The sequence below is a fragment of the Nicotiana tomentosiformis genome, chromosome 11 (assembly GCF_000390325.3).
Source record: "Nicotiana tomentosiformis chromosome 11, ASM39032v3, whole genome shotgun sequence".
Lineage (NCBI taxonomy): Eukaryota > Viridiplantae > Streptophyta > Magnoliopsida > Solanales > Solanaceae > Nicotiana > Nicotiana tomentosiformis.
In genome coordinates this window covers 127,248,109-127,258,690 of record NC_090822.1, presented here as the reverse complement: position 1 = coordinate 127,258,690, position 10,582 = coordinate 127,248,109, and the positions used below count along the sequence as shown (strand labels likewise).

At 35.8% G+C, this 10,582-nt stretch overlaps 1 protein-coding gene across 6 annotated transcripts; it reads left to right on the top strand.

Moving 5' to 3' along the window:
• Positions 1-403: 403 nt before the first annotated feature.
• LOC104107357 (uncharacterized) lies at positions 404-10,226 on the top strand. Of its 6 annotated transcripts, none has more exons than XM_070188116.1 (20): positions 404-722; positions 1,886-2,519; positions 2,770-2,970; positions 3,567-3,674; positions 3,774-3,839; positions 3,926-4,087; positions 4,720-4,794; positions 4,874-5,025; positions 5,688-5,784; positions 5,880-5,949; positions 6,039-6,166; positions 6,283-6,339; positions 6,922-7,107; positions 7,221-7,313; positions 7,397-7,482; positions 7,558-7,624; positions 7,710-7,776; positions 7,880-8,016; positions 8,510-8,601; positions 9,546-10,226. In XM_070188116.1, the coding sequence occupies exons 1-20, from the start codon at positions 685-687 to the stop codon at positions 9,595-9,597; spliced, it is 2,568 nt and encodes an 855-aa protein (XP_070044217.1). In that variant the 5' UTR covers positions 404-684; the 3' UTR covers positions 9,598-10,226. The 6 variants fall into 6 exon arrangements, 4 of the variants coding, with proteins under 4 accessions (XP_070044217.1, XP_070044215.1, XP_070044216.1 ...); XR_011411900.1 differs by lacking the exon at positions 404-722 and adding an exon at positions 8,958-9,094 and having other exon boundaries at positions 1,246-2,519; XM_009616138.3 differs by lacking the exon at positions 404-722 and having other exon boundaries at positions 1,247-2,519.
• The last annotated feature ends 356 nt before the right edge of the window (positions 10,227-10,582 follow it).

Here is a 10,582-nt window from a genome sequence, read left to right as displayed (position 1 = left end):
GCTACTACACTGTGTTTTTTTCTTTACATATGATTCTTTTCTACTCTAAGCAACGAGCCAAAACCAGAAAAAGACATTAATTTTTCCATAATAATTCTCATAAGTATTTGATCTTTTAATACCCAATATGATGATCGTGAATCAGAGAAAAAGAGCAAGAACATTATCGAGAACTTACCCTCCTTAAGCCGAAATAGATCTGAAACAATAACTAATGCACATATTGGCCATTGGCTTTTGAAAATTAGTTGCAATGTTTTGGTGGGAAAAGTAGTCATTACTTGTGTCACATAATTAGATTGTTTGTATTTCCTTTTCCTTTTATTTCAGCATTTTAGCTTAATTACAATATTATAAATAGGAGATACACCAAATGTAAAGACAGATTTGATATATGAAGTGAGTTTCCCTCTTTTCTTCTTCTTATTCTCTCTAAGTTCTGCCCTTCTTAGACTACTTCTTATGTCTTCTCTCATTTCTGTTACTAGTTCACTGTTTCATTGGAGTGATACCTCAATTTGGTATCAATTAGTATCACAGCCTGGTTGACGATGGACCCACGACGAGCTGTTGATGTTGTGACTGGTAATCTACCCATGGATTTGCAGGAGCAGTACGAGGATCTAGTAGCTCAACAGCTAGATTTGCGAGTATAATTGGCACAAAAACAGCAGGAATTAAGAGATGATTTGGACAAACGTCATGCTGAACTGCTATAAATGGTGAGTGCTCTCAAACACTCCTTTGATGGTCTGCAATTGAGTCAACAATCAAAGGATAGTGCATCTACATCAATTGCTAAAGACAAAATGCTCCAGTCATGTCAGGGTATTCTAGGTCCCAATCCTTACTGCGTTAATGCTAATCAAACCGAATGTGTGTATATATATAACAACAACAATAACAACCCAGTATAATCTCACTAATGGGGTCTGTGGAGGGTAGTTTGTACGCAGACATTACCCCTACACTTGGGTAGAGAGGTTGTTTCCTACAGACCCCGAGCTCCCTCCCTCCGAGAACTCTTCACCTTGCTCTTGGGTGACTCGAGGTTGTCAGTTCAAGAATAAATTAATTATATTTTTTCCTACTCTAACCTAATTATGAGTAGGTATTAAATGAAGAGATATTATATTAAGACGGGTAAAATAGTCATAAACTTTTCTATTTGATATTTAGGCGTGTAAAAGAAAAACTATATATAATTTGAGATAGATGGAGTAGGTAATTAAGAGCCTTAGTAATTTTTGAAAAACAAGGAGAGTTGACCTTGGTATGTATGATCTCGAAGGAAACACCTTTTCTATATATTCATTTGATTAATGTCAGATACACCGCATTCCAACCAACTCCAACCTCCTCCTCTCTCTCAAAATACAGTAATGGATGTTCCGTTCGAAACATTTATTTCCGAATACATACGGAGCACAAAGGATCCTGACTCCCTTGCTATTAAGCTTTCTATCTTTATCTACTCTTCTGACATTGATTCCCGTGAAAAGTGTGTTGTCTTCCTTAGGAAGTTGCTCACTGATGATAATGACTTGTCCACTTGGTGGAATCTAAGTGAATCAACTCAATCCACCATCAAAGCTATTCTCCTTGAGCGTATCTCTATTGAAGAATCTGAATCGATCCTCAAACACCTCGGCGACACTGTTTCGGATCTAGCAGCTTCACTCCTCCCACGTAACAACTGGCCTGAACTATTGCCATTCTTGTACCAATGTCTTGTTTCATCTTCATACAAGTTAATAGAGTCAGCTTCCTCTATATTTGGGCAACTAGCTCACGACCTAGGCGATACAGTAGTCCCTTGGGTAAAACATGTGCACTTACGGTTACTTAATACACTAAATGATGATACCCTCGATCTTGATTATAGGATTGCGGGCATGACTGCTGCGATCACCTTCATTCAATTTCAATGCGTATCAAATTCAAATCAAAAAGAGCGGTTTCAGGAGCTATTGCCAGCTCTACTGAGGAGGTTGACTGATACATTGAGCAACAGTGATGAGGAGGTCGCAGCACACGACGTGCTGATACTTTTCATGGATTTTGCGAAGGATGAGCCTAGGTTCTTGAGGAGGCAGCTAATGGATGTGGTGTCTACCATGTTTGAGATAGCAGAGGATGAGAGTTTGAAAGAGGAGACGAGGCACTTGGCAACTGAACTTTTGTTAACTATGGTTGAGACGAGAAAGAGGGCCCCAGGTATGATGAAGAGACTGCCCTTGTTTATTAGCAGATGTTTTGCATTGTTATTGAAGTTATTACTAGATGTTAAGGATGACCCTGCTTGGCATAGTGTCGAGATCATGAAAGATGATACAGGGGAAACAAGTAACTTCAGTTTTGGTAAAGAGTGTTTAGATCGGTTTTCTCGTGCATTAGGAGGTAAATCTATTGCTCATATTGCCATAGAGCAGCTATGCACTTACTTGGATGCCCCGGAGTGGGAGAAGCGCCATGCAGCTATCTTTGCACTTGATTTCATTGCTAAAGGTTGCTCAAAGGTACAGCAATATATGATCTTAGTTGTGTATTTATAATGGCTATGCTTTGATTTTAATGGAAATTATTTCAACTCGTAGCATTTAAGCTGTGGGTTTTGCTGGAAAACTGCTTAACTTTATAAGATAGTTTGCCCGCGTCCTATTAATTTTCCTGAATACTTTACATTATGTTTATCGTTTAAATTCGTCTCTTTGATTTTGTTTTCTCTTAGGCGATTACCTTGGAATCATGGCTTCTTTGCTATTACAGGTGATGATTAAGAATCTGGAGCAAGTGGTTGATATGGTTCTTAATTGTTTCGAAGATCCTCATCCTCGAGTCAGATGGGCTGCTTGTAGGGCAATTTCCTCATTGTTGATTGACTTCCGTCCAGTTATGCAAGAACGATATCATAACAAAATAATCCCTGCATTAACTGCAGCTATGGATGATGTTCATCCACAAGTGCAGGTCTGTCCTATGTGTTATGTACAATTTAAGGATGCTACAAGTTTTCCCAAAGAACAATGTCAAAATAAAAATAGATTAGATTATCATTGATACATGAAACAACCAGCAAAAGTCTTTTTTTCCTAGCTGCACCTTTACAAGGGGGTTGCATATACCATACAATTAAAATCTTTAACCCTACCTAGGTTTAATATGCCTTCAATTTTAAAAGTTTGGTTTTTTGTCCACAGAGAGAATACTTGAGTAGTTTCTTTATCAGGCCACTCATCTTATTGCATTTGCTTGATTTATTTATGTAAAGTTTTATCTATTGGCTTCAACAATGTGTTTCTGAAAAATTTTATTTTGACATTATTTTGGTTGCAATAAGAGCTCTCTTGCTGACTTTACAAGAACATTGAATGATTGTAACATATTAGATCATAGAGGAAGTAATTATGACTGAATGTCAGGGGATGAACCTAAAGTTTACCCTTCAAATAAAGTTTGGAAAAAAATTATAAGGCTAAAGATTTGATAGATGTGACGTTACTCCTCCATTCAGTTGCTGATGCCAACTAATTTGGTCTTTTTACTTTCTTTTGGCATTTCTATAGGCATCTTCCACTAGAGCTCTCTGCCTTTTCTGTGTGTTCGGCAAGCCAGAAATTACTTCGATATCTTACCTAGATGGAATAGTTAGCAAACTGCTTGTACTTCTACAGGTGCGCGAATATAGAGGCACCAAATTGTAGGTACTTCACTACTGACAAGTGCAAGAGACTAATGATGTCTTTTTCGGCTTTTTGTTGCTTGAAACGCAGAATGACAAACCAATAGTCCAACAACAAGCATTAACTGCATTAGCTAGTGTATCTCGTTCAGTTAAGGTATTAATTGGTGCATTTCTTTTTGGCTCAGTTCTATTTCTACTGATATCATGAATCATGAAGATCAATATTTTATACGTCAACAGGAGCACTTCAGAACCTACTATGACACTGTTATGTCACACTTGAAAACTGTCCTGAGGAACACAGATCTGAAATCTAATCTCATTCTTCAACCCGCAATAGAGTGCATAAGCTCTGTTGCGATGGCTGTTGGCAAAGAGAAATTTAGGGGCGACGAAAAGCAGGTCTTCTACAAATTATGCCCCACTATTGAACACGTATATTGTTTCCATTGATTGAACACGCATATTGATGCCATTGATTGAACACGTATATTGATTCCATTGATTGAACACGCATATTGATGCCATTGATTGAGCATGTATAATGACACCATACTAATGGGATACTGAACACATCTTTTTTGGTTCCATCTTGTCTCCGTGTGACCTATAGATCACGGGTTCAAGCCGTGAAAGCATCCACTAATGCTTATATTAGGGTAGACTGACTATATCACACCCCCTGCTTGAACACGGGATGCCTTGTGCACCCGGCTGCCCTACTCATGGGATACTGAACACATAATATTGATGCTATTGGTCGGGATTGGTTCGTTCTTGTTTTATTTGTTATGCTTTGTCAGATGGCTTTACTGTAGTCAAACCATAGTATAGATTACTCTTATTTGAGTTATTACATCTTTCAGCAATTATGTACAACTAAATAATGTCAGGGATACCTTTTTGCCTCTCCTGGAATATTCTTTTTCTTGTCTTTGTCTTGGCATGCGCTGGTGTGAGCTTATTTTCCTTTGGTCATTTCTCAACATAGAGCTTACTTTTTATTTATTTCCTTTCTGTTGTTGTCATTAAAGGTTATGGAAGTGCTTATGTCATTACAAGGATTACAAGCGAAAGGGGACGGTCCTCTTATTATTGGCTTGCTAACAGTATGTGTTAATCACTTTATTTTAATATCAAAGTTTCTTTTTGGATTGGCCTCTCTTTATTTTCTTTATTTCATTGCAGGCATATACTGGAATTTGTCATTGCCTTGGACAGGATTTTCTTCCTTATATGAGTGCAGTCATGCCCTTTTTTATTCAATGTGCTCAACTTGAACCTGCTGTGACCATCTTTACACAGTTGGACTATGGAACTAATGAATTAGATGATAACAGGTAAGCTTTTATCATTGAGGTTTGACTCTTTCCAAGTTCATTTAGGTTTCTTTCTTTTGGTTGAGTTATATAGATGAACTACGTCGTGTATAAACGGGCATCCAAAGGGTCTTATAAAGATCTGGGACTCCGTTCCACCTATTGCTTAAGGTTTTAAGCTGGATGCTCAGATTCTTTCAAATAATATTAGAGTCGTATTCTCTCAGTCGTGTATCTACATTAGCGATAAACATGATGCTAACCAATAGGTATTGGATTAGCTAACTGGTAGTATACAAGATGGAATCTCTCAAAGTATACTATTTGCATATGATTCTGCATTAACTGATTAAACTAGTAAGGATACGGCCAAAAGCTTGAACTATGGAGTAGCACTGTAGAGAGAAAGGGTTTTATGATAAGTAATCCATCATCAGGCCTCTACTCACTATGTTCTGCACATGCTGCTGACTCAAAGTCTGAGTTGGATTGCCAAATCCTAATTTCAAATTCTTCTGATGCACCTGTTTCTGCCTTACCCAACAACAGTTAATTAAATAATCACTTCTCCTGAATATGATTAATATTTGGTTCTTTCTTTGGATTTATCAAGTAGTAAGACTTCTGGGAGAGGTGGTTATTATGGAGTACCTAGGATCTTACTAAAACTTCGCATCTTGCAGTATAGAGAAAGTTCTACGGGTGAAAGCTAAAAGCTGTGCTATGCTATGCTTTTGTGCTGGAATATTAAAGGAAGACTTCTACCCATGGACTCCTCAGGTTGACATGAATGATCACCTGCATGTTTTTCTTTTTCTCATGTGCTGTTGAGTGAAGTCAAATTAAACAAGTGACATCATTGGTGCATGAAACAGGCTGTTTCAATTTTTGTTCCGCTTCTGAAATTCTATACCCGCAATGGTGTCAGGATATATGCTGTTAGTGGTGAGAATTCTCGTGATTTCATATGGTTTCTTTGTTTTCATGTAAATTTTCCTGTGGCTGAAACAATTTTCTAATTTTTGCTGTCTTAGCCATGTCACTCCTGTTGAGTTCTGCTAAGCTAGCTGTTGAGAAAGGGATTGCTCAAGGTGGAAGTGAGTCATATTTCACAAAGTTGTCAGACTATATAGTACTGGCTTTGGTAGAGGCTTTGCATAAGGTTGTCTTAACATCAGTATATGTTGTTTCTTTTTCTTTTTTTCCAATTGGTAAATATTTTAAGTTTGGTCGATTTGGATTAAGAGAAAGTGACACTTAATATGCTATCTCACGCAGGAGCCTATGACAGAAATATGTGGACTCATGTTGTATGAATTGAATAATTGCCTGCAGGTTAGCAAGTTTTTTCCTATGATGGTGGTATATTTCTGTTTTAGCTTTTTATATACCAATATGATCTAACTGTTGCCTATACATTCCCACACAATAAATAACTCCATTTTTTATGGTCACGTCGATATATGACTAAATATCTAAACAAAACACTCGTCCAAACCCATACAAGTTACTATATTCTACTAAAAGTAAAAGAATGCTTAGTACAACTCTTGTATAGATTCTTGTTATGTGTGTGAACATGCAGAATTAATACCAACAAAGGCATGGTTAAACCATAATAAAATGCTTAAAGTGGTGTTTGAATCAAATTTACGACAGAGCGTAATCACAAAAGTTCTCTTGACATGACTAGGTAAGACTAGTGAGTCTGACAGAAAGATTATTAAATTTGTATTAGATGGACTCCATAGAAAAACCTTATTTCAGCACATCCCTGTTAAGTCTACTTATGAAAATTATTTTCAATGTTTTCTTAGTAGTGTCAAAGCAAGAGACAACAACAGTAGCAGAATGCAAGTAAAAACGGCAAAAGAAGTATTTCTGTTATAATGATCCTTTTGTAGTACATGTTTTCAGATATGTGGACCACTTCTCACTGAAAGTCAGGTTCGTAGCATCGTCAATGAGATAAAGCATGTCATTACAGAAAGTTCAAGCAGAAAAAATGAACTGAGAGAGAGAGAGAAAACAGAAGACTATGATGCTGAGGAAGCTGAATTATTGAGTGCGGAAAGAAAACAAGAAGAAAGAGTTCTCAGATATGTATGTTCTGTATAAGAATAGACTTCAGACATTAAGCACACAATGTTGTCTTTCTACAAGCATCTCACTTTGAATCTACCATAATTCTCAATTCATACTATCTTTTTTATTAGGTTGGTAAAATATTGCGCACATTAATCAAAGCTTTCAAGGCTTCTTTCTTGCCTTTCCTTGACGAGTTGTCGCCATATTTATTACCTATGTGGGTAAGTTATAACCAATATCATCTTAACACTCTTGCTCGTTTATATCTTATTGCTTCCAACATTCAATCTCTTGCTTTTTGAAGGCCAAGGAGAATACAACTAACGAGAGATGTATATCTATTCTCATCTTTGATTCTCTTGTGGAGGAGTGCCCTGAAGCAGCTCTAAAGTAGGTATATATATTTGTATTGGGTTTTTCTTAAATTGAGTTCCAAAATTGACAATTGCGTCATGTGAAAATTAGGTACTACGATGTATGTCTTCCTTTAGTTTTGGAAGCAAGCAATGACGAAGACCCAAATGTTAGACAGGTTTGTACATCTTAATGGTTGCAAAAGTTTCAGTCAACTTGCGTTTGCTATTTGTGCTTAGTGCTTACATTGATGTTTTGTTCAGAATGCTCTTTATGGACTTGGCCTTTGGGCGGAATATGGTCCATCTTTTTTCAAACCTTTTGTTGGAGGTATGACATTGTTGAATGTGATATCGAGATCCTTTTCATCATGGAGAACGGAATAAGAAGTGATATGTTTGTTGTGTTTACTTAATCTTTTGACCTGAACCAGAGGCTCTTTCAAGGATCTATGTTGTCCTTACGCATTTAAAAGCTCGTGAACTTGAAAATGAAAGTGCATATGATAATGCTGTTTCTGCACTTAGTAAGATATATCAGTTTCATGGTGAAAGTATCGACTCAGCCCAGGTATATGTCCTTTTTTTTGGTTATGCATTCTTATCTTTTATTCTCTTGTTTTTATGTTGTTCTCCTAACTCTTAGATACCCCCAACTAATTCCTTCTACTAGTAATCACATGCGTAAAAAGGAAGATTTCACGTATTCTTTTGCATACATGTATTCTGAGATTCTTTCTCCTTTTTCAGATGATACATTCGTATACAAATTTCTCAAATTTTTTGTCCTTCCAACTTATTTAATTAAACTATAGTTGAAGGTGTTTCAGTCAGTAGAAAAGGAACTGTAGACACTTTCACATGTTAAGGAAATTGACTGCAAATATACTTCATGTAATTAGTACGACGGTGTGTGTTGTTTGTTAATACCTTTTGATAAGGTTTTGTTTCATTGTGAATGTGCTCATCCATTAAATTTGGTAAAACATAATATTCTGGTCTGTATAGATGAAATGATGCTCCAATATAATTTCCCATAATTCTTATTCCAACTCATTTGGTAGGTTATTCCATCTTGGTTGAATTGCCTGCCTATAAAAGCTGATTTGGTTGAAGCCAAACTTGTTCACGAACAGTTATGTTCAATGGTCGAAAGGTACAAGATTCTTTTGGTCTAGTTTTATCCTCATTTACTCTTACTTTACTATTTCAAGTCTTGGTTTTGTTACCTCAGTAATATTGGCCAATTGCTTTTTGTGGTTGTTTTTCATTACTTTATAGTATTCTTGCATCAATATGATTTATCAAACTTCTTTACCTTGTTGTATAACCAAAAATGAGAACATTACAAATGGCAACATATGATTAGAAACGTCTTCCCCAGATAAACTTGTTTGTTTGCCAGACAAAATGTTTGAAGTAGCATATTAATAGTGTAGTAACTAGTTCATGTTAAAGATAGTGCAGCCGCAATAGTTTTGATATACTCTGGTATAACAAAAATTTCAATAGGTGGTGAACCATTTAATACAGATGATAATTGACTTCTCTGATGCCGCGATCCAACTTGACAAAAGCATCTTGCTGGTAGTTGTTACTGTGTTTTCAGTAAGGAATACCTTCCAAAAGTTGTTTCAGTTTTTGCAGAGGTCAGTTTGAAATCAAACTATTAGATGCTAGATTGAGTTGTTCATTTTTGATAGATATATAGATTTTGCAACTTTGATTCTTTTACTTATTATTTGTAAGAAAAGTATTAAAACCTTATGAAATTTGAAGAATTACATTTGTCTGTATTTATGTTTGTTCCCTGTTTTCGAAGTATCAATTCAACTAACAGTTCTCTAGCTGACAATATCTGACAAAACATAAGATAAGAGTTAATTTATTAAAGTAGAGTAAAAACAAGTCCAATTATGTAGCAATAACACTGTTCCAGAATCTAAAGTTAAATAACATCCTCATGTTTCTTTCCCCTTTGATTTTAATTTTGTATAGATAGTTGATTGATACGTGGATAAGACTGTCTCATTATGTTGTTGAATGTAACATTTTATGTATATGTAAATATTTGGTAATTAACTGCTACTTCTTCTGTAGGTTGTATGTTCTGAAAAGCATCTTGCAACAAAAGAAACTGCAAATCGCATGATTAATGTATTAAGGCATCTTCAGCAAACACTACCACCAGCCACTATGGAATCAACATGGTCATATCTTTTGCCTCAACATGAGATTGAATTGAAATCCATTCTATCAGCTGAAGAAAGTGTCCTTAAGACCATCGTCAACGGATACCATCATGGCAAGAGATCCCCTCAAAACCATAAGCTTTCTACGAACATTAGTACGATGAAATCCACGATCATCAGGAACATCCAAAAGTTTGAATTCGTCCTTAATCAAATCTAAACAAATAATGCATTCCACATCTGAAGTAGCAAGCCAATACACGAAACCATTTAGAGAAATCTCAGGTCCGTACCCAACAGTTTGGCTAAGAAGCGTGAATGGTACCGTTTTCCACAAACCTGAACTGAGAGTATAAACCCAAGCCAAATATGCTCCTTCATTTTTACTCCAAATTGGCTCAAAAGGGACTTTCAAATGTGGAATGCATTATTTGTTTTACTCCAAATTGGGTTGAGATATTTGGGTCTAGATGGACTTAATAATGATAGTCATAGCTCAATCGGTCTAACTCTTATTAAGTTTTAGTTTCTTTATTTGTTTTCAGATGATTTGTTTAATTAAAAACTAACAAAAAATTTCTTTTCTTTATTATGGTTATATCTTACATATCAAACAAATAAGAAACTAGAAAGTTATTTTGATAAATTTTCTTATGAGTAAATTTAGGTTACATATTTTGCTCGACTTTTAAAGAAGAAATGGCGTGGGATATCCACTTTTTAACATGGTATTTAGTTTTTATCTAGTATTTTTAATGCTGAGCACAAATAGTCACTACTCTATTAAAATTAATACGAAAAGACATTGTTACCCTTTCTTCATGAGTGTTGTGTAAATATTAAGGACATAGTGTCCTTAACATTTACACTGCACACATGAAGTTAAGGACGCCGTGTCCTTAACATTTACACTACACATATGAAGTTAATGACATGATGTCCTAA